The sequence below is a fragment of the Aulostomus chinensis genome, chromosome 18, assembly GCF_037954235.1.
Source record: "Aulostomus chinensis isolate RoL2024-O1b breed Wild chromosome 18, RoL_Achi_v1.0, whole genome shotgun sequence".
Taxonomy (NCBI): Eukaryota; Metazoa; Chordata; class Actinopteri; order Syngnathiformes; family Aulostomidae; genus Aulostomus; species Aulostomus chinensis.
Genome location: NC_141337.1, coordinates 25,121,092 through 25,145,036, shown reverse-complemented (window position 1 = coordinate 25,145,036; position 23,945 = coordinate 25,121,092). Strand labels below are relative to the sequence as shown.

The following is a 23,945-nucleotide window of genomic DNA, read 5'->3' as shown; positions in this document are numbered from 1 at the left end:
AATCACAAGCAGCAAGCCCTGATTCCACAACTTTGCTACATTCACTTGTTGCCACTGGCTCAAATGCAACCAGCAACAATGGCTCAAGGGCAAGATGAGCACTGACGACCTCCCACCCCTCACTCCCACTGTCAAAGAAGGCTGCTTTAGAAACTGAGCCCCCCCTTGCCAATGTTCTTGCCTCCACCAAGACCTTAAACAACAAGGAGGAGGTAATAAAAAAAACAACTGAAATCAATCTAAAAAATGCTTGCCTGTATTGTACAGTTGTTGGATTTGATCTTGCATGCCCAGATGCAACTCAATGCAGGTCACACTCAGCCTGAAGGATGAAAATACAGAGCTAAAAGAGAGACCTCTCGAAACACAAAGGGTCAAATGATGTTGGAACTATAGAGTCTCAGTCCTCAATGTACTAGAAGGAGAAAACTGTGGAGAGACAACTGAAAAGTTTCACCTCAAAATGTTTCCACGTCAGAGGTCCAAATCGCAGATGTGGTGAGGCTATGAGAGGAGGGATGGCACCACCACGTCGTCATGCAAATTACGAGCAGGTCTGGAAAACTAAGAACTCTCTTCATATGCAGACACCGAGGAATTCACTTTGTGCAGGACTTCATCAAGAAGGATCAGCAGGCAAGAGAACTAGTAAGACAGTGACAACAGCTGTCTTTAAAGATACAGTAATTTAAGTCAGAATAAGACCCTAATATTGGAAATCAATACTTTGCTATCACAAAGGTGGTGAAATAAAGGTTATTGAAGGCTCATGGAAGTTCAACCTGTTGCTCTCTGAAGCCTAGTGGCAATGTCCACCTCTCCTTGTATACCTCCAAGTGGGAATTCCTGAAATTTAAAACAAGACACTATAAAAAAAAAAACCTCTATATTAGAAATGGCCAACTTGACCAGAGAAATATGTTTATGCTGCTGCAAGGCTACTCCCACTTAAAATGAAAAAAAGGAAACTACACACACTACAAACCAAATTAAATGAGATTCACACATGGAAAGATGAAACAATTTAAGGAAATTCGTTTTCCACAATAATCAAACCTTTGGGAGCCAAAATGTTTCAATAATTTCACATGGGGGTGGCACAGTGGTGTTGTGTGTGGCGCCTGCATGTTCTCCCTGTGCCTGGGTGGGTTCTCTCTGGTACTCCAGCTTCCTCCCACAGTCCAAAGACATCAAGAGGGGACGAGGCTGATTGATACTCTAAATTGACTGTAGGCGTGGCTGAAAATGTGAATGATTGTCTGTCTATATGTGTTGGCCCTGTGAAGGACTGGCAGCTAATCCAGGGTGAACCCCACCTCTTGCCTCAAAAGCCGCTGGGACAGACTTCCAGACCCCCCCCCCCCCCCCCCCATTCTTAACCCATTCTTACCCAAGGTGTTGCATGCACCCTCTTTGCACTAAACCCTCAAAATAGACTACATGCCTTCATCTTAATGTCAACGCCTCAATTTTTTTCCATCCCCAATAATGTTTGCATTTATGAACATAATTTCACATTTCAGTTAATACAAGCAAAGTATCAACTTCCATGGGGGCCCCTGTGATTTAGGTTCCAACCAATGTCAAAATCAAATCGAAGCCCTTGATTGCACCCAGTCAGACTGCTATGACACAACAAGGCGTTTTGACCCATATTTATTCATATTTAGTGCTGAAAATAAATACAAAACACTCTAGGAGTACATCTGGTACAGTGACAAAGACCTGCTTCAGTCAATTTTGTTAGTCAAGAAAAAGTTTGTTGACTTTTCTGATTTTTACTTGTGTTATCAATCTCTGGTAAAACACACTGAGGCCAACTTTGTGTACATATTGAACCAACAAACATCTTCTCCTCCAGATCAGTGGTGATGCAAACAAGGACTTCAGAGAACACAAATCCTGATGATCCAACATGAGGAGGCCTTGAATTGATGTCAGAGTATTCAAGGATGATTATCATATTAGGGTTCAATCATTCAACGATGACCCGCAATGAGAGAAGCGTGCATTTCCAGTTTAGCAATTAGTAGATGAGATGAGTACCCAAGTCTTATGGCAACCACACACACATAGCTGGCTGATAGGAGTTTAAACTCTATTAAGTGACATGTTCAGGTGCCACACAAAAAAAAATTCATACATGCATTCTGGTACCGAACTCAAGTTATTTAGCTGGAAACCTTTTGTGTGAAAGAGTTGAAGGCCTGTGTGTTGGATGTCCTGTAGAAGGCGCTTGTGGTACAATCTCCCTCAACTTAATAACACATTCAACGCTAACAAATTTCTCATGATAAAACATGCACAGCGTTACCACCAATATTAAATACTACGTATTTTTCAAAACATTTTTTGGCAGGGTGCTGGGGGGGGGGGGGGGGGGGGGGCTAAAGAGCCTAGTAAAAAAGAACTGAAATGTGCACTGTTTGATAAGAGCTTGGAAGAGTGGGCCCAGTAAAGACATGTGGGAGATCAGTGTATATGTGTGTGTGTCTGTTCAGTCACAGCTATAGAACAAAACTACTATGTTAGAAGTGAGAGTGTGTATGTTTAGTCATGTACATGCAGGAATGTGTCATCTAAATTAAGCTACACTAAGGAAATGTTGCATGTTGGTGTTTCAGTATACAGAGCGCCGCTACTGTTGAGGTCTGACAAGGCAAATGGCATGTAGGTTTTGGTTTGTGTGTGTAAGGGTTCTTCAGTCATCCACTCCGATGTTGCGGAACAGGTAGGACATGGACTCTCCATTGTGGATGCGACGGATGGCTTCCGACAGAATCATGCTAATATCAACAGTTTTTATCTTTGGGCACTGGAGCTTCTGCAGCTCATGTGGGATGGTGTTGGTGACCACCACCTGGAAACAAACCAACCAATCACAATAGATTACAGAGAGGTAAAGATAAAAGGCAAGGTGTTGGCAACAAGTAATAGTTACTTCATCGATAGCAGACTCCTCAATGAATCTGGGCGCATCCGAGGAGAGGATACCATGTGTGGCCATCACAAAGATCTTGTAGGCCCCTCGTTCCTTCAGCGTCTCCGCTGCAGCCACAAAACTGTCCACATCATCGATGATGTCATCCTATGGGAAAAGCAGATGAAACAGAGAAAACAGCGATGAACTTCCATAATTCAACCTTGCGGTTTCCATTCAGCTCACCAATCATTTTGACTTTTGGCTTACCTGATAATATATTACGCATGAACAAATCAAAGATGGACATGATCCTGACACTGACGTCCATCAAAGAAAAGAAGAGTCTCTTTTAGAGTCTCTGGTAACATGAGTGAGCGTAATCAAAGAAGCTTCTGATAATTGTATCGTTGCTCATCATTTATACATGTCCACAAACCACTAGTGAGAGAAAAAAATACAGCAGCAGTGAAATACATATGCCAACTGTAAAAAGAGAATATTTTCAAAAGGAAATTTTGCATGTTGTATTCTTTTTTTTGGAGATGTGGCATGTAAATCAATAAAAGTTCCTGCAGGAGAAAAGGTGTGATGACACACTAGAGTTTGGTCAATATTTGTGAAAATATCTGTCTCAGGGCCTCTGGCTCCGCTGCATTTATGAGCATCATGTCTGTTTTGCTTTCTCTCCTGTTTAAGAGATTGTTGTTGAATTACAATTTGTTCTTGAGATAAAGAAATTGATTAAGGGGGAAATGCATGATTTTCTGCAATAAGCATTCACCTCCTAACCAGTCTACAGACTTGGCTGGCTAGATGTAACTGGCTCACCTTCAAAGTATTCACAGTGAACATGTTGAGTTTTGCAAGGGCAAGAAGGGTCACTCAATTCACCAAATCTACCTCAGTACGAGGTCTTGTAAGGCATCCGTTTTAACATAATATGGCAACACAAGATACTAATAACCACTTTATGTGGAAAAGCCACAATAATGAGTAATGTATGGAAGCTCTCTCACCACAATGATGGCAATGCGTCCTCCGACATCTCCTACCACAGTGATGGGGGGCTTCTCTTTAGGGATCAACACTGTCAGCAAACATGAAAGAACACAGCAAGTGAAATGCGCTATATTTGAATGGAAATCTTATTTTCATAGAGTGGAACACAGGCCACTGATGAGTGTCTGTATCAATTCAGAATAATGTAAGTTGCAGGATTTATATCATGGTGTGTTTGTGTGTGCATTACAAGGTATTTCCATGCTGGGGTGAATGGCTCCTGTGGTCTTCACGGTGGGTGGTGAATGTCGGCCATCTACCTGGTCTGACTCAGCATCCTGCGCTTCACCGTGGATGACTGCTATTCCCAGACGCAGCCGTTCAGCAAATGACTGAGCCCTGCATCCAGGGGTAAACAGAAACATGGTCAATTCACTAACCTCTTCAAGTTTAAAACTTGGAGAATAAACCTAGGCACTTTATAGCCGATGGGCCTGATATGGACCACATGATGGTTCTGCCCAGCATCTCAGATCCACACCATTTTACTTATGCAAGACTAAGTACCAAACGTCAGGACTTTTTGGGCTCCGACCCAACCAATACGACTGAGCACTGGGCATTAAAATGAATCAGAGTTCAGTTTACGTATTACAGAGTAATCATCAGGTTGCAACGCAGCTTGGCTGCCTTGAGGGCAGGCTAAGGACCTCCACACACACAGAAAACAGGGCAGCAGTGAGTTCATGATCATTACACTCATTGTTGCAATCAAACCCTTGAGTTAAAAGTCAAAGAGCAAATATCAAGCCACCTATTGAACAAGCACATGCAGAAAAATCGATATTTCTACCTGCTTTGTCACTGTCATGTTTACATGCCTGATAAGCCAATCGTGAATTTTCACACGCTATAAACAAACTTATACAGTATGGAAACTGAGTGCACCATCCTCCACCATCACCAGAGAGCAACAAGGTTAGGATCCTACACAACCAGCTGCTTCCTCCAGTTCAATATCAGGCTTCTCCAGTCCAGCAGTGAAGTGTCAACTGTGTTTCAGATGACACTCATTTCCTTGAGAAAGCTTAGATGTACCTCATGACCAAGACAAAGCTATACAAAAAAAACAAAAAAATTCATTGAAACCCTAATATACACTGTGTCTATTAGCCATTTTTTCATGCTCTCGTGGAAGGAGTTGTATGAGGTGGAGACTTAGGTTTTGAGGAACTGCATTCCAGTTCAGTGGTTGTAGAGATTCCAGGGTTCAGTGTTGTAGAGAAAAACAAAACAAATGTACTCTTCTTAGACTGGATTTCACGTCTCCTCGTGATTCCCTTCTGGTTACTCTCTAGTTGTTGATGAGCAGAAACTGATTAGGTTGTGAGTGGAAGAGGGACCAGTCTATGATGGACAAAACGGTAGTTCTTTAATCCGATGACATTGTCTTTACCAAGATGTCCGTATTTGTTGGGAATGAATGGAAGGTTCTGGATTTTAAGCTCCTTCAGCTCTTCAGATAAGGCAGACATGTACAGAGAAATGTAACCTTCACTTTTTTGCCAGTTGTAGAGGGTTACATGACATGAATTCATGATGAGATCACTGTCTGCAATGCATCATTTTCATAATGTCCTAGAACTAGCAAACTCATACTTTTTAACCCATTCACCACATTTCTGTCCACCCACTTCATGTAAATCCAAAATTCAAATTGTTTTAAGTCTATGAAATTCTCCAGGTTGCCAGTGTTAATACAACATAAACATATATTTAAGTATATTGATATCAACCAGAGATGCTAAACTGAACTGTGAGCTGATAAATGTGTCATTAGACACTGAATTGAATTTTTACCAGAAAACTTCAATCACTGCATTCAAACTGGATTTGAACTGCATAATTTAAAATAGATTTTTTAATTTGGAACTGCATAGCAAGAAACTATGAAGTGAATTCATCTGCTTTGAAATTGCATTTTATCCTCCCTGAACATTCAATCATCTGTATGCTTACACATTGTTATCACAACTCAATGTCAATTCTCACAATTTAATATAAGTTTACCAAGACAAACTTCCAGCTTGTGAGGATGAGTAATCGATCACAGACTCACAGAACTCTTATTCACTGTCCTACTCTTTTGAGCTCCTGTTGAGGATTGCTCTGATATTTGTGGAGTGGATTGATATTGTCTTGAGCTGGTGCTACAACACATCCTCCAGGATGTCTAAGGAGCAGGGGCTGGACTCTCATAATATGATGGAAAGAGAAGCGAAACTATGCAAAAAAAAAAAAAAAAAAAAAAAAGCCATAAAATGAGCAAGCGATCTGAGTTCATGATTTGTCTGGGTTACTGGGGACAATTGTTCCTGACAGACAGGCTGAAAGAAGATAAAGGAAATGTTGCTTTTATTAAAAAAAAAAAAAGGTTTTGAGAGATAATACAAATTTATGCATTTAGCATGAATTGCATAAAAGTCCATGTACACTTCTCAAAAAAACAAAAGGAACACTTCAATCCTGTATTCTCGATAAATTAAATATTCTAGTTGAAAAGCTTCATGGTTTACATAGCACAATTAGTTGAAAACAACATAGCACAAGCACAATCAATGGAAACCACAAATCAGGAATCCATTGAGGACTGGATTCTGAATCTTACCAATTATCAAAATGGGGAAAATAAGATCACAGGCTGATTCAACTTCTACGAATTTCATCAATACAATACTGTGGAATTTAAGCACACAGTATGTATATTTATACATACACACACATACAGATATATACATATTTATATACACACACACACACACACACACACAACTAAACATACACAATCTCAGTTTTAACATCGTAGTTTTGTTCTATAGCTGTGACTGTATACACACACACACACCTTATATTTTTGTAAAAGTCATGAAAGCTTGCTTGACAAATAGAGCTAAATATCAGATGACTAATCCAATAGTTTCTAGTTGCACACTTTCCAGCCATATTGAATCACAGTCTGTATAATAGATAATAAGAGTCTCCAGCTGGTCCAGAATGCTGCAGCGAGGGTTTTGACAGGAGTTAAGAAGAGAGAACACATCTCTCCACTTTAGCTTCTCTCCACTGGCTTCCTGTAGGGTCTAGAATCGACTTCAAAATCCTTCTGCTGACTTATAAGGCTCTCAATGATGAAGCTCCATCCTCTCTGAAAGAACTGATTAGTCCCTACTGTCCTACCTGAGCACTCCGCTCCCAGAATGCAGGTCTTTTAGTGACTCCCAGTATCTCTAAAAACAGACTGGGAGGTAGAGCCTTTAGTTAGCGGGCTCCTCTACTGTGGAACCAGCTCTCTTCATGGGTCAGAGAGGCAGACACTTTAACTACGTTTAAGTCCAGGCTTAAGACTTTCCTTTATGACAGAGCCTTCAGTCAGGACTGGTTCAGGTAGCTCTGAACCATTGATAGCTATGCTGCTACAGGCTTAGACTGCTGGGGGACACATCAGGTTACATGGAGCCCTTCCCTCTTCTCTTCTCTTCTCCTCTCCTCACCTCTCCTCTCCTCTCTCCTCCTCTCCTCTCCACACATTTTTGGAACTGTCACTCCCATTTCTTGTTGCACTTTATAGTTTGGCCTTGGTGTCTCGCAGTCTCTCTGTGTTTTCACAGATCCACCAGAGCTCCATCTCTCTGCTCCAACTGCCGCCTGCATCGCCCCTCCTACCCCCCCTTTTTTTTCCCCTGCTGTTACACCGGCCTGCGCTCCCCTCCCATGAACCAGTCTGCCATCCAGTCCCCCATCAAGCTGGCTTGCTCTCCCTGCCTCCCCTTCCAGAAGCTTCCTTCTTCAGCTGTTATTAACATTTCCATGTTTCCCACATTTTGTATTGTAAACTGTTTTCTTGTCTGTAACAACATCTACTGCACGTCTGTCCCTCCTGGTGAGGGATCCCTCCTCTGTTGCTCACCCTGAGGTTTCTCAGATTTTTCCCTGTTCAAAGGGTTTTCTATGGAGTTTTTCCTCAGTCGATGTGAGGGTCTGAGGACAGAGGATGTTGTTATGATGCCATGTGAAGCCCTTTGAGACAAACTGGTGGTGAAAACGGCTCTACAAATAAAATTGCCTTGCCTTGCCTATAATCTGATACTGAGCTCCATTTGTCAAGCAAGCTTCCATGACTGAACATTGTCTGGCTCTATTCATGTTTTCAAAAACTTTTCAGGGGTTCACAACTGCAATTTACAAATGACATATCTTTTCCAGGTTTTTCATGACTGTATGAACCTCACACTACAGCAGTTGATGCCTTCCTGCTTATTCAAAATTGTGTGATTTCTGTCAAATAACATGAGCTTGAAGGTGATTTCATAAATAAAATTAGTGTAAATAACATACCTTTTGGCAGAAGCAGGCGATTTTGCAACAATCACAGCATTCCTATAGTCTGGAATCTGGAGAGTAACAGAATACGAAGATAAAAAACAAAGAGTGAAAACATGCATTAGCCATTCATAAAAACCATCCTTCACTTATTAGTTACATGTCAAGAGACAATGACCAAATCAGCTGAATCAAAGCAAATTAACAATGCAAGGCAGGCAACTGGGAATTGCAGATGTGTGGAGGACCCACGTGATGGGATCGCAGCCAGAACATGACACAGCTGTGCCAGGTAGAAATACCTATAGGTTCAAGCTTGCAATTTGTGATACATAACCTAAGGCCAAAATCCTCAATGTGGAAACTGTAATGAATAATCTAAAAAAACAAACAAAACAAACCTCTCATCAGATGACTCCTCCAACTGAATGGGCCCACCCAGTTTAAGGAAGCTAACAAAAGGATAGCAGCTAGGGCTAGTAGGCAGAGCTTGGAGCCAGAAACTAGCCTGCAACCTTTTCCATCCTATATATTCCACTGCATTCAACTGCTTTTGTTCCATAAGTAAGAGATACGTCAGACCTAGCCTGATACACAGTAACACTGCCAGTAGAATTTTCTGCACCGCTTTCCAGTAGGAGAGCAAATTTTTTCAAGTTATTTGAGTAAGAAAGATCCTGTAACCTTGTGCACTGTTGGGGAGACTATATAATTGTGCAAATGACTTGTCCATTGAGGAAAAGTTGAGTTTTGGGTTTTTGTATTTTGTTAAGTATAGTTCTTAAGACAGAAAATCTGAATCAGCCAATAGTGGTAAAGGCAACTCCTAATGAAAAAAGAAAAAAAAAAGAAAAAAGGAATTGGCCCAGAAAAATGCAATCAGTGCATCTCTACTTCTATCTTTACGAGTTATTAACATTTTCTACTACTCTATTCTAACATCAGTGTCAAGTAGGCAGACCAATCAGGAGCTACATTACTGATAAGTGTCAAAAGCAGTTAGAATGCTATCAAACCAATCAGAACAGTGTTCTAAATAATGTAGTGGTTCCCACTAGGAGGGGTTCCAGACATACAGATACAACCACTAAAAATGTCCTCTCCCAGCCGAAAGCCTACGGGAAGCCTGCCACTTGCCAGCCAATTTCCAGAACATCCTCTGCCCTTAGACCCTCACATCGACTGAGGAAAAACTCCATAGAAAACCCTTTTAACAGGGAAAAATCGGAGAAACCTCAGGGTGAACAACAGAGGAGGGATCCCTCACCAGGACGGACAGACGTGCAGTAGATGTTGTTACAGACAAGAAAACAGTTTACAATACAAAATGTGGGAAACATGGAAATGTTAATCACAGTTGAAGAAGGAAGCTTCTGGTAGGGGAGGCAGGGAGAGCAAGCCAGCTTGATGGGGGACTGGATGGCAGACTGGTTCATGGGAGGGGAGCGCAGGCCGGTGTAACAGCAGGGAAAAAGTGAGTAAAAAGTAGTGAACAAGACGAATTTAGCAAAGCACCTCCAAGACAGACACCCAGCTTAACTGGAGAAATTCCAGTATGGTCAAGCCATCAGTTATAGTTGACTACTGTATGTAAACTTGCCACCACAGGGCAAGTGTCTACGTGACATGTTATGTGGTTTGATTTAGAATCAGGCCTGCGTGTCATCATTCACACTGAGGGTTCAGCATTCCAGTCATACATGATCCAAAGTATTTAGGACATCCCTCAACACCATACAACAGCTGAAACATTGTAGGATCAGCCTGCGGGGGATTACATCACACATTCCTCGTGCAGCACCTTCATTATCATCTGACAAGATGTTTTGCTGCCACCTTACAGATCATACCAACACGTCTCCCAATCCACCCACAATCAAGACAATGCAGGACATTAGAGGTGTGTAAGCAAAAGCGTCCAGCGTAACAGTTTTAACAGGTGCACCATTTTCTCTCGTTGAAAAGCGAATGTCTCTTGATCATCAGCTGACATTGCCCTCTTTGTTCAAACACCAGACATTATCAAAAACGAGACTGTCAGTTCTTTAGTGTAAGAAATGTCATGAATGAATAAATAGACTATTTTTTCACATAACTCGTATGAGTGCATGTTGGGATTTTCTCTGAGAAAGAACAAAATTAGGATCAACAGCATCATAAAAAACATGATTTGCAATGTGCCTCTCAGATGTCCTCTCATCGTACGTTCACATTTTCTTCCTTCCATGAAGTTATAACTTCGACCGGAAACGCTTTTTCTTCCTCAGAGCCATAAGTTAAAAAGACACAGTCCATGCGCTGCTGAAAATTAATGCAGCTCACAATGGTTTTTGCACAGTGATGAGGCATTATCCTAATTTACTCAGGTCTTCTCTAGTATGGTAGCATGCAGCTGCCTGAGTAATGCAATGTTACTTTGAGGTACTGTAACGTTACCGTTAAATCATTCATTGTGCTGTGACTGACTCGGTTAAATAGTTTAGAAAGGTAGCTTATCTAAACTAATTTAAGCTAGGTTATCATAACTTTCTTTAGCTTGCTAACATATTGTGTCACGCTCGACTGATAATATCAGTGAAGTGTGACAGACACAATGAGGCACGCCACGGGAAATGGGAAACTAAGTTACTGTCTTTATTTCACAAACTAGTTATTATAAACTTACCATTGAGACAAACTGCTCAGTTTTAGTATGCAGGCGCTGTTGGCTTTTCAGTACTGTACACAACGTCACTCCCACTCTGTGGGGCTGCTGAGGTGCGTGAAATGAGAGGAGTCGGAGCGCCCTTTACTGGATACACAAGGACATCATTTCGAAGAAAAACACCATATTAAATATCAATTAACTACTGAAAATTACTGTATTTTCTGCACTATAAGGTGCATCGGATTATAAAGCGCACAGTCGGTTTTTGAGAAAATTAAAGGCTTTTAGGTGCGCCTTATAGTGCGGAAAATACAGTAGGTGTTAAAATCGGTGTCAAATGGCCAACTTTTGGCTGATTACCAATTGTACTCCAATGGCTATAATTGGCCGATTAAATTGGCCGGCCGATTGATTGGTCGGGCCCTAAACAAAATCTATGAGTGGTGCACACACAGGCGGCCTGGGCATTAGTCTTCATATAATGATAATCAAATCATGATGAATAAACAAATACATTTAATGATTACATCTCGTGAGTAAATACTTCATGAGCTTCCGCACCCCTCCTGCATATCCTGGCTCTGTCCATCCAACTGCAATCCTTGCATCACTAATGTCACAAGTCCCATTTTGTCATCTTTTTGTAAAAATCATATATGCAATCATTTTCAAATTTCACACAATTTTTCATTTTAACAAAATGTTCTGATTCAGTTCATATTTGCTGGTGTTTAGTCTTTGATAAGACATTTTCACTGTGGTTACATAAAAGTTTCTTCTCGACTCTTCACAAATGCAAATGAGGGACACGCTTGGCAGGTGGTAAAACACCGATCTAACGGCAACATAAATGATAAAACCATAACATCAATAAAAGACAATTTTGGTTCTTGAATTTGTACTATACCACCACAGACAGTGAGCCACTATGATCATGGGACAAACAACTTCCTTCTAGGACTGTTCGGTTCCCAATCAAACCACTAATTTTCAATAGCCTAACACAAAAAATATTTCTGACCAATTATTACAGAGATCTAACAATAATCAGCTCCAAGTAGGAATCACTCTCCATCATCAAATCGGCCCACATTAAGAACAGCTGAATTCAAAACACAGTAAACTGTTTCAGCTTTCATATACTGCTGGTGTCCTGGTGGACATACATGGAACTACAGCTGAGTTTCCACATACAGCCCTTAGGGGCGTTCACATTCAGTATGTCATCATGGGGGACGTCATTACAGGCACAGAACCTAGCAAGGTCAAGGCAGTGTCTTAGCATGGATTCGTCAAGGTGCTGCCATGGTTCTCCTGGTAATTTCTGGTGGTTAGATCTGTTGATGAATAAAATTGAGCCATCCGAGGGCTCAAATCATCCCAAGGTGAGGGTTTTGTAAACAGTTAAATGCTTAGTAGAACAGACCGGGCAACGTGCATACTGCAAATTCAGGTTCAAAGAGAAATCATCAAATGTGGTATAGTATAGTCTTGTATGAACTTGGTGCTTTTACCTCTTCTTGTATGTACTGCAGGAGGAAGGGTGAGGCTCTCAAATTGTCTACTGGGATGTTAAAAAAGCCCTGAATCTCCTTCTGATGGAGGTCCATCGTGATCAGGTGGGTGAGACCTATGAGAACATATTAATGTTGAGAGCGTTGAGGCTTTATTTCCTAGTAGACAATGGACACATATAGATTACTAGTGGAATCATTACATATTTTTTACGTATTAACTTTTCACTTCTCCCCACAGATGATCTTTGCTTACTTTGTTCTTTGCTTGTTTACTTTGTGATTTTGAGTTTCAGTTTGACATTGCATTCCTTAAAGTGATGCTTGCCCACTTACCAGCTTTACACATCATGGAGGCAATCAGCTTGGAGACGATTGAGCCCCTCTTTCTCATCTTACACTGTTTACTGTAGGGGAAGTAGGGGAGGACACCAGTGATGCTTCTTGCACAAGAAGTCCTGCATGCGTACACCATGATCAGCATCTCCATAATGGTTGTGTTCACATCCCTAATAGTGCCGAGGGAAAGAGAGAAAGGGTAAAGGACAAGTGGAGTACAAAGACAGCATGGGTGAGATGTCTTGTGGAAAAGTGTGCTTAAAGGTTTCATTGTGTAATGCGTTTGTTCCTACTTAGAGACTGTTTGGATCACAAAGACATCTTTGCCTCGCACCGACTCCTGGATCTGTACTCGTGTTTCTACGGAAACAACACCGGACATGAGAACAAAATAATGAAAAGAAAAACACTGAATCCTGCAAGGCTGGTCAGCTTTATTAGAAGCCAAAATGAGCCCTTTGGGGGTCTCACAAAACCCAGAACCCACAGTGTGAAAATGTAGATGCTAGCAATCAAAAAATGTGCCTTACACAATGGATTAAAAAACAAAATAGATACTGGTCAGTCTTGTAGTGGTAAAGGTTGGACAAACAACCCAGACAACTGCTCAAGTTAAGGTAAGGAATATTACAACAAAGGGCTGGAGACTGCACATCCTACATATTGTGCCAATGTCCGTCCATCCATCCATCCATTTTCTACAGCTTATCCTGTTAGGGAGGTGGGGTTAGGGGGGTAGGGGGTGGGGGCCTGGAGCCTATCCCAGCAGCCTTCGGGCATGAGGCGGGGTTCACCCTGGATAGACTGCCAGTCTATCGCAGAAGTATTTAACTAACCTAGTCCCCACTTGCATGTCTTTGGACGTGGGAGGAAGCCGGAGTACCCGGAGAGAACCCATGCAGACACAGGGAGAACATGCAGACTGCGCACAGAAAGATCCCGTGCCTGAGTTGGGGATCGAACCGGGAACCTTTTTGCTGTGAGGGAACAGTGATAACCACTGCACCACCATGCTGCCTTGTGTCAATGTCTTTTTGAAAATTTTCAAACTTTGACCGTTGTACTTTTGTCAGTCCAACATGAGCATCACCTAGCCTACTGCAGAGATGTTTCAGTAATGTCTTTGTGAAAGTTTTATACAGTGAACTGAGATGACCAGCGAGCAAATGAATTGTGACCATAAAATACTGCATTAGACACAGGGTGATAAAACACAAAATGGACAAATATGGGGAAATAGACAAAAGATTCAAGGTTGTGTACACAATTATGATCATAATTAAGATTAGTTAATGAACTATGCACACACTAAGGAATTATCAAAACTTCCAACACATTTGTTTACAATTAATGCATTTCCTGACCAACTGCCAAATTTTTGTTGTTGCTAGCCAAAGGGAAATTATGCTTTCTTGGCCAGGTACCTCTTAAATGACAGCAGGACCCTGGGTAATCTATTAATTCTTGGTGAATAGCACATCTATTAATAGGATTTCAACCTTTTTTCTTAACACAAGGATGAAATCCTTCGTACTTGAAGCTTCTACAGAAGCAAATACTGATCCACATCCTAATGGCTGATGGTGGGTTCATCTTGGATGGCTGGAAATCAATTCTTAAAGAATATATTAGTGGGATTTTAAATTCCATCACAATGTTGAGCATTATGAGGTATTTGTTCAGTGACAATAAAATTTAGTGACCATAACAATATGATTTTATCCAGATTTAATGTGCTAATACATCAAAACTCAGGGCTATAATGGATAATATCATGAAAAAAAATTGCATAATCAATTGTTTTGCAGAACTCCATCAGACACAAGTATTAATTTTGTTGGTCTCACCTCTGTTAGCCTCCTGGTACACCTGGACTTTGCCTAGCTCCACCCCTAAGCGCCTGAGAGTGAGAGAGTGAGAAAGAGGGAGACTTAATTTTTTTAAGCCAGACATGGTTAATTGGCATGGCAAGGTAAAAATCTGTTGCTACAAGTGATTAAATAAGGAATGCTATACAAGTAACATTGGATTGTTTTCTGAAATGTGAAACTGTATCTGAAACTCGTACAGAGCCTAACTTGAATTTTTTAAACCAAAGGTTTGATCAAAATATGCGGTCACCGTCATTTTTTGGGAAGCCTCTACCATGTCCACCACCTAAAGATAGGCTTGCATTCACCAGACCACTCCACAGGACATTAAATGTTATTTTCTCAACATTAGGATAAAATTGAACTGATGGTTTAATGATGAATATTCACACACAAATCACAGTCAAAAAGACAGGATGCGGACTTCCAGTATGGCAGCAAGCTGAGTGGATGGCTATGACCTGCTCTGCTACCCTGCTGGCTTAATCCCTCTTTAACATTGTACTTGAACTAGTGAAATGTCTCCATTTTGATAGTTAAGCTTAGGGTAATGCCTTTGTCACAGAAAAAAAAGCCAGTCAAGGCTGAAATAAAACTCTTCAAGCCAAATTGTCAGACTTCATGTGGTCAAGCGCTAGCAAGAAATCCCCAGCTAACATTGAAACCATGGACAATGACGAAGCCGCTAGCTGGACTCTGGAGGATAAATCGTTGGATAGGAGCAATGATTCAGAAGCGGAAGAGTCTGGTCCTATGTCAGTTGCCATTCTGACTGCTATTAACAACATGTAAGACAGTTTTCCCACCAGGTTTGATGGTATATTGTCAGCTACTGAAAGTATCAGGAAGGACATACTAACTGTGCAGAGCATGTCACGGAGGCAGAAACAAGGATTTTGATGTCTAAAGATGACATTGCCTGCCTCTGAACAAAATTGCAACTCCAAGAAAACAAAAATAAAGACTTGGAGGGGAAACAACTGGACCTGGGGACAAGATCAAGGTACTCCAATTTGAGGCTTGTCAAATTACCAGAGGGAGAAGGTTAGTGTCAGTTGTTTTTTTTAGCTCAGTGACACTGATTACTTTCAGGTGGAACAGTTAACAGCTATCCACAAGTTTTAAGATGAAAGGGGAAAGAAATTCGAACCAAGTGTCCTGGAGAGGGGCGAGGGTTTGGGAATTGTGTCCGTCCATGATATTTTTTTTAATGTTTGTTTTGTTTGTTTCACTTTTTTTACATCTTAAAATGTTTGGGTAGTATAACTATACAAACTATACAAAATGTCTAGTGAAATAAAAATTAAAATCATCATTGAACTGCAGGGGGTTACGAAAACTCGAGAAAGTCAAATAAACCATGAACAAGATAAAAATCAATGCAGTCTAATATTGTGCTCCTTCAAGAAACACTTTGATGCACAATGATCTGAAAATTAGGAGGAGGAGGAGAGGCAAGGTCTTTTCTGCATCATTTAACTTTCAAGGTAGGGTTGTTACTACTTTGGCACATGAGTCAATACCACTCCAGGTAAATAATAAAAGACAAATTTGGACGATACCCCCTTATCTTGGGGAACATCATTGCATCAAATGCAGATGACCCCAATTTTTTTCCACCATTTTCCCCGTATTTTGACCACTCATCCTGGATAATGTGTAGTGGCAGGCGATTTTAACTGTGCATTAGATCTGGGCGGCATGGCTCAGGGGTAGAGTGGCCGTCTAGCAACCGAAGGGTCGCTGGTTCGATCCTCGACCCCGGTGACCATGTCAAAGTGTCCTTGAGCAAGATACTGAACCCATAATTGCTCCTGATGAGTAGGTTGGCGCCTTGCATGGCAGCCTCCACCATCAGTGTGTGAGTGTGTGTGTGAATGAGATGACACTGTAAAGCGCTGTGAGTACCGCTAAGGTAGAAAAGCGCTATATAAAATTGAGTCCATTTACCATTTACCATCTGTCAAAGGATAGGAGCTCTGGATCTGTACAGTCTCACATTCATAGTAGGGTAACTATTAGGGATGCAACGAAATAGTCAACTCACGAAACAATATGAAATACGTAACAGGGCTCATGATACAAAATAAAGATGAAAGAAAATCAAAAATCAGAAATGTGAAAATCAAATACTTTATTTTCTTCCTTAATGCAGACATACAAGTTATTGCTGCGTCAGCAAAAAATAAAATGCTCCTTGCTTTGAAAAAAAACAACAATTTTCTTTTTCCACTATTTAGACTACAATGCAAATACAAACATAAAATTTCAATTAAAAAGTGCTTTGTTGTAAACAATGAGGATACTCAATGAGGATTTCCTTGAATGAAAAGGAAAACAAACATTAAATAATCCTCAGGGCTGTAGTCTAATCTAGATCTCAACCTCAGTGAACTCTAATATCATGTCACCTTCAACAGGTGCATATTCTTCAATCATGCTAGTAGTGTACCCACACATTTCGCACAGTTTTTTGTTTTATCCACAATTGTCTCACCGTTGCCTTGTCTTTCACATGGGAAGCCAAAATACGTCCACACAACCGATTTGTTTGATGAAGGAATGTCCACTACTTGTTCGACCTCGTCTTTCTCCATTTAGAAATGATTGTTTCGCTTCTTCTATCGCGTTGCTACAGTGTTCTTCTTGTAATATGTATATACAGTAGGCAAGAGGTTCAAAAATCATGAGTGTTAGTGGCGCGCGGCGCCGCTTCGCATTGTTTTTTAACATCGATTTTTATTTTGTGCGTCTTTGAATTTTATTTCGTCAATACACACGTTTATTTCGTCCAGTGTACACACATTCTATTTAAAACTTGACTTCTTATTGATATTTGTAGAGCTATGCACAAAGTCGAAGAATGCTTTTTTGATGCTATCCTAATTTCAGATCATGTTCCCAATTCATTGGTATATCAAGACTCAAAGCTAGTGAAAGATGCTAAGATTTGGCATTGCAAACAAAAATGGTTAGCAGACCCTGGCTTTGTCTCCTTTCTGGAAGAACAAATCAGTTTTTATTTTGAAGCTAATAAATCAGAAACTTCAACAAGCATAAGTGGGTAGGCCTTTGAGACTTTTACTATAGGCCAAATAATCAGCATCAAAATCTGTAAAAGCAAAATTGACTTTTCAAAACGCAAAAAACTCAGGGATGAAGATAATGGAAATAGAAAATGAGTATTATTAAACAAAGTCAATAGAATCTCATCATCACCATGCTAATTTACCCCTCCTCAAACCCCTGTCTTTTTGCCGGAGCAAGTTTGATCTGAACAGTCCCCCCATTCCGACACAGAGTTTCAGGAAGTGGTGATGACGTACCCTATCCAGCAGGACTTTAAAAAACACAGGAAAACATACTGACAACACTAGCGCACAAGCGAGAGATGGAATAAGTTCACCTGCAAGTTCCAAGTTCAAGACAAATTGAACATTTTGGAAGATGGCCAGTTTGGGGAGATATAGAGACCCGTGAGCTCCTCCGCCTCCATGCAGAGGATGTCATTCACTGGAACATTTCAGGATAGGGGAAAGTCTGGCCAGGGTGACGAAATGCGACTTCCCTCGCAACAAGGTGCAGGTTATTTATATACTGAACACTTTGGACACGCCTAGCACAATGTGTGACTTGCAATCAGGTGCCACTAGACTACGCCTCCTGTTGCCGGCTACCTCCTTGGCCTGGGGAAGCAGTCTTAATTTGGCTGTTAACCATAGCTTTTTATTGTCTAGGTGCAAAAGGTCTTGGTTGGTAAAGACATGTCCTCATTAAACTGATGTATGATCAGTGTGAGTATATGTTAGTGTCAGTCAGTTTGTCCAGGCTGTCCATTAAAGCGTCAAAGACACCCTAGTCAGTGCACCCAAAGTAGCCCTTTATTTCCTGCCTTGCCTTAATTTTCTTACTTTTCTTGCAGCAAACTGGACAATTTTAGTTTCTGCCTGTATGTTGGAACAAGATGAGTCATGCAGTGACCATAGTGTCTCAAGGCTGCACGAGTCACAGTGGTTTACGTCCTTGAAACCATGTTGCAGTGGTCCGATGAGTTATTGTCCCTTGTGGTACAATCAATGTGCTGTCTATATTTTGGGAGTTCATGGTTGACTTTTGATTTGATCAGCGGAACTTGGGAGGGCCCCATTCACACTAGACTGAGGTAGAATATGAACATCAACGAGAATGAAGGAAGAAAACTCCCACAGCGACTATAACAGTTAACAATTTAGAAAAAATTGCAAAAAGATTTGGCAGCAGAATTCCTTAACACTGTTACATCTTTGTTTATGAAGAAGTAAATTTCACTACCTTTCACTAACAGCTCCGTGACACAATCTGCACAGTGTAGGTCGAAGTAGGGTGGATATAATCCACTATCATGTAAATATATGATCTCCATTCAATCACAATTCTTTAGATTTTCATTTTGATTAGGTATACTTCAAAAGTGATGGCACATTCTGGGCCACAGTTTTGCTTACACACATTATATTGGATTGCTTATTCTTGGAAATTATTTCATTTTGATTTATGAATTATTAAAATGCAAAGAACAACACTGAGAGTAAATGGGATTGTTAACTGATGAAAGCCCTGCAAAAGTAAACAAATTAAAAATGAGGTATTATGCCGACTGTAGATAATAACAGATCCTCCCTCTTCCATATGGGCTAACACTGTAAACATAAGCAGACTAGAACTCATCCATGATGCTTCCCCTTTTATTTTACAAGACTATGTTGTGAGAGGGGAGGGAAGAAAGTGCCATGTATGCTGTTTTTAGTCACATCGAGAGAGCGCAGTTCCGAGGCTACCATCCACAGCACCAACATGGTAACCCCCATATAAATAATTAAAATAAATTACTATAGCCATCAGTCTGGCAGTTAATGCGTAAGACTCACAATTATTACCATTAATCCATGGTTCAGGCATGTCGGGCCAAAGAAGTCAACATTATGACTGTATGCATACTCACTCGCTGCTGGAGGGATGAGCATCAGTCTTCCCAAAAATACTCTCGGATATAGAACTGAGATGATTTTGGATCGCAATACAAAGGCTATAATTCCAATCATTTTAATGTTCTCAAAACACTCCATGATAATGCATATGCTTCCAGACAGAGGAATGGGGTCTGCTCTTTCTGGAAGCGCATTATCGTTTGTTACCCATCCATTGCTTTCTGGAAGCCAAATTAAAAAGCACTTTTAAGTTAAAGAAGCTTCTTCCACTCTTTTACTGAGACAAGCAGGTGGCAGATCTGCAGCTGAATGACTCATATTGGATATTTACTCTACAAGAAGTACTTCTACTCACATGACTGCACACCACTCATCTGTCTTCATTATTCATTCCTCCCATACTCACTCTGCTATCCTCTTGCCTAGTTCACGGCTGGAGGGGTGGGAGTTAGCGGTAAAGATGACAAGGCCACCCTTGGTGTGGTTCATGTCTTTGGGGTCTCGGCCGCTGCTTTCTCCACACTCAGGCAGTGGATCCCTGGGTACCCACGCTGCGCTGAGCCCTTCCTACATGGGGAGAGGATGTCAAGTTTCTTAGCCATTTTGACACCTTATTTTCAGTAATAAAAAGCCATTAATATGGTATTTTTCTTAGATATTATGTCCTTGTGTATCCAGTAGAGGGCACTCTGACTCCACTCATGTCACACTCCACAGCAACCCCACAGAGTGAGATTGAAGTACTGCATGGTACTGAAAAGTCAACAGCACATTCACACTTAAAACTGAGAAGTTTTCCTCAATGGTAAGGTTATAATAACTAGTTTGTGAAATTTAAAAAACAAAAAACAAAACGTAGTTTCCCATTTCCCATGACGCCCTTCGTGTGTCTGCCACGCTTCACTGAAATTATCAGTCGAGCTTAGCTTAAGTATTAGCTACCTTCCCAAACTAAAACCGGCAGCATGAATGATGTATTGGAAGTATTAAGGGGGACTCACAGTTGTAGGGGCTTGTGTGTGTGTGTGTATATGTATATATATATATATATATATATATATATATATATATATAAAAATTTGACTCTATATTTTAACTTCCAACATTTTAAACCCTCAGGTGATCCATGACAACTACGACAAAGCAAATGTTTAGAGTTCGTTAATGAGATATAATATCAGAAGTGGATTCATTAGACATAAAAACGTGTATCAGACATAAAATACAGATGAAAAGAGATGAACAAGACATAGAATGTCTTTATCAACCAAATTTTATATTGCATTGCGGTCCATTGGTTGAACAAAGTAGGTAATGCCCAGCTCGGACATTGTGTAGATCACAGTCACAATCGCACATAAATGTTTGTTATGTCCCACACTGAAGTTAACCCACAGTATGATTAGAGTTCAATACAACTTCAACAAGGGCTTAGTCGAAATAAACTGTGGATGCATTAGCACACTTTATTTATAATACCAGAGGAAATGAGGAATAAAGCACCATCCAGTGCAGAGTTCTGCTCTACTTTTTACGCTGTATCAATAACTCATACATCTTACACCGTACATTTAAGTTCTCCTGAGCAAAATCAACGACGTGAATCACAACTAAAATAATCGCTATCCGCCGTAAAGAAATAATATCGGCTGATCCCTAGTTGGAAACGACTATATGCCCCAACAACCCAACTATTGTGCTAATCTTTACATGCTTTCTTTCCCATGTTTCTACCGTTATTAACTCTGTTTTTCCTGTCACAGTGATTTACATCAGACGGGTTTGTGCGTGTCATTGAAAGTCTATGGTTTGGGATGCGAGAGAAGGGAAAGGTTCCGAGCTGAACCTGCTTTGATACTTGAGATTTGTAGAGAAAACACACAATGCAAACATATGTTCGCCGGAAAATAGCTTGATGGTTACTTGTCAAACTAAATAAAATATCTACGCTTAGTGAATTGTGTATACGAGTCAGGGACGATTACATACTAATTCAGGTTTTCAAAGTATGTAATATTAAAAATCGTTCGTCTTGATTTTGTTCAACAGTCATAACATAAGCTAGTTGGTGTTGCTAAGCTAGCAGCACAGCACGTTTTTACCATTCACATTGCGATGGGCTACTGAGGAGACGGTGTTTACTCTTGTACTTAATAAGCCGTTGTAACAACTGCTATGTTATACAAAAAAGTTACACTGGCAAAGTCAAATAGTCGTCAGTCAATATTAAACAACAACACTGCTAGCATTAGCTAACGTTATCACGCGAGTAATTTACTAACGCGATAGCTCGCCAGAAATAACCTGACCATGGTACTGTTTGCGGATTGATTTTCATGCATCGTGAAAAAAATCCTTCGGCGCAATCAACGGAACACACAGAATAACGACTATGGAATAATAAAAAGCGTAAATAAACTGCTCACCAGTTTGCGTTAGGTCCGGTACCAACCTGCAGCCAACCAACTATACTTGACTGTTCTACAAGCCTCGAGCTCTTTTCAACCTGTTCCCCTACCCAGGCTGCCTGTAATGGTCAGTTTGGAAAGACATATTCACCACCCAATCACAGGCCAGAAAATAGAATAGAGGAAGTCCAACGATGCATTCAAGTACTCCTCATAAAACCGTAACTAATAATATTCTTTAGAGAGGATTGTTTACGCTGGTGTTAGAGGTCGTTAAAGCCAGAAAAGAAATGGCAAATGAATTTCAATGTACTCTGACAGCTCAAAAAAAGAATTATTTTCAAATTGCCTCAACTGTACTCTACAGGAAGAATGGCTAGTTTTCATGTTTCCCACCTTTTCCAAGGTATAGAGGCACAAAAACTAGCAGTCTACGAATTCACGATTACAAATATATAGTCATGTCTGCTCCTTAAGTGAGCAAGGAATGGACTAATACATTTTCTTAGCGCTTATCTGAACCTCACCGAACACCTTCCTGTGGCTGTCCGGAGGTGTACTCTGTGTGGCTGACCACTTGAGGGCAGTGTGTTTTCATGAATGCGTCATCGAGCGTTCCTGCTTGATTTTTGTCAAGGTTTATTAAATGTTGATATATATTAATAAACAAACTAAGATTTAATTTAATTGCAATCTACTCCCCTTCTAGCTAAACCATTTTAGATCCTGAAATGGAGCTTAAACCTGCAAAAATTCAATTTTTCTTTTCTTTTTTAAGTACTGAAAAGATCCCGAAATGGAGGTTAAACTGTCAAAAATTCAGTTTTTCTTTTCTTTTTTTAAAGTAACAGATGTTGAAATTATTCACTCAAATGCAGCACTATTTCATCTGAGCGGTCATTCTCTGGCTTCCAACCCATTTATAGACTAAAAATTTTCCAGCAAATTGTAAAATTTGCTTTTTTCCATGTTTATTTGTTTTCTTTTGCTATGTTGGCAAAGAGTTTTAATCACACACACACATCCTTGGTCTTATATCTTTGTGAGGACTTTCATGGATGTACTACATTCCCTAGCCCCTCACCCTAAACCTAACCATCTCAATTGACTGCTTTGACCCTAAACCTAACCAGAACCTAATTCTAACTTCGACCCTAAAACCAAGTCTTGACATTCAAATGGCCCTTCGAAGAGGTGAGGAGCAGCTAAAATGTCCTCACTTTCCAAAAATGTCCTGACTCGGTTGATTAAATATGTATTCTAGTGCTCAATATGTAGCAAGTACAAGAAGACACACACATGCATACACACACACGCACACACACACACACACACACACACACACACACACACATACCCCTCAGGAGCTGAAAATTAGGAAAACAGAAAGAATCTCTAAATGTGATGGATATGGTTAAGTTGTTCATTACTCTACAGTGTCCTTTCTTTAAGTAGATTGAACCGTGTCTCAAAGCCTGGTTGGCAGAATCAAGAGAAAAGAGAGAGATACAGAAAGACAGAGGGGGTTAGGTGCTGCAGGTGAACTCACTAAAATGAAGCATTCATTTACTAAGTGTAGAGTTAGCTCCAGGGTAGTGAATGGCTTTTGCATGAACAGAGACAACTTTATAAATACTCTCTCAGCAGCTCAGCAGCATATGAGCTAGTCTTTCGTTCTTACATAACACTGGATATGTGGAGGAGGCAGAAAGCAGCATCCAAGCTCTGCACTGCATACTGCCCACACACACACACACACACACTCACACACGCGCACACATAAACATACACACACACACAGCAGAGAGAGACAGAGAGGTTTGTGCATCTATCCCTGTCAGGATATTTCATTGACCATTCATATGGACAGACCACTGATGGTACACAAGCTCCATCA

At 40.6% G+C, this 23,945-nt stretch overlaps 1 protein-coding gene across 1 annotated transcript; it reads right to left on the bottom strand.

Annotated features, from left to right (window-relative positions):
- Window positions 1-1,625: 1,625 nt before the first annotated feature.
- Window positions 1,626-22,204, bottom strand: LOC147245880 (phosphoribosyl pyrophosphate synthase-associated protein 2). Its single transcript, XM_086184456.1, has 11 exons — window positions 22,067-22,204; window positions 20,047-20,207; window positions 14,650-14,702; window positions 13,096-13,162; window positions 12,800-12,972; window positions 12,464-12,579; window positions 8,318-8,373; window positions 4,173-4,321; window positions 3,940-4,010; window positions 2,942-3,088; window positions 1,626-2,860 (listed from the first exon to the last, which is right to left on the bottom strand). Exons 2-11 carry the CDS (start codon window positions 20,127-20,129, stop codon window positions 2,702-2,704), a joined length of 1,074 nt encoding a protein of 357 aa, XP_086040582.1. The 5' UTR covers window positions 20,130-20,207; window positions 22,067-22,204; the 3' UTR covers window positions 1,626-2,701.
- Window positions 22,205-23,945: the final 1,741 nt, after the last annotated feature.

Excerpts from the sequence above, each read along its gene's own strand:
- LOC147245880 (XM_086184456.1), bottom strand. The coding sequence starts at position 20,129 with ATGAACCACACCAAGGGTGGCCTTGTCATCTTTACCGCTAACTCCCAC. Across the intron at positions 12,580-12,799 it reads CTCCATGATGTGTAAAGCTG|GTCTCACCCACCTGATCACG; the intron begins GTAAGTGGGCAA and ends ATGTTCTCATAG. Across the intron at positions 4,011-4,172 it reads CCCCAGCATGGAAATACCTT|TGTTGATCCCTAAAGAGAAG; the intron begins GTAATGCACACA and ends GTTTGCTGACAG.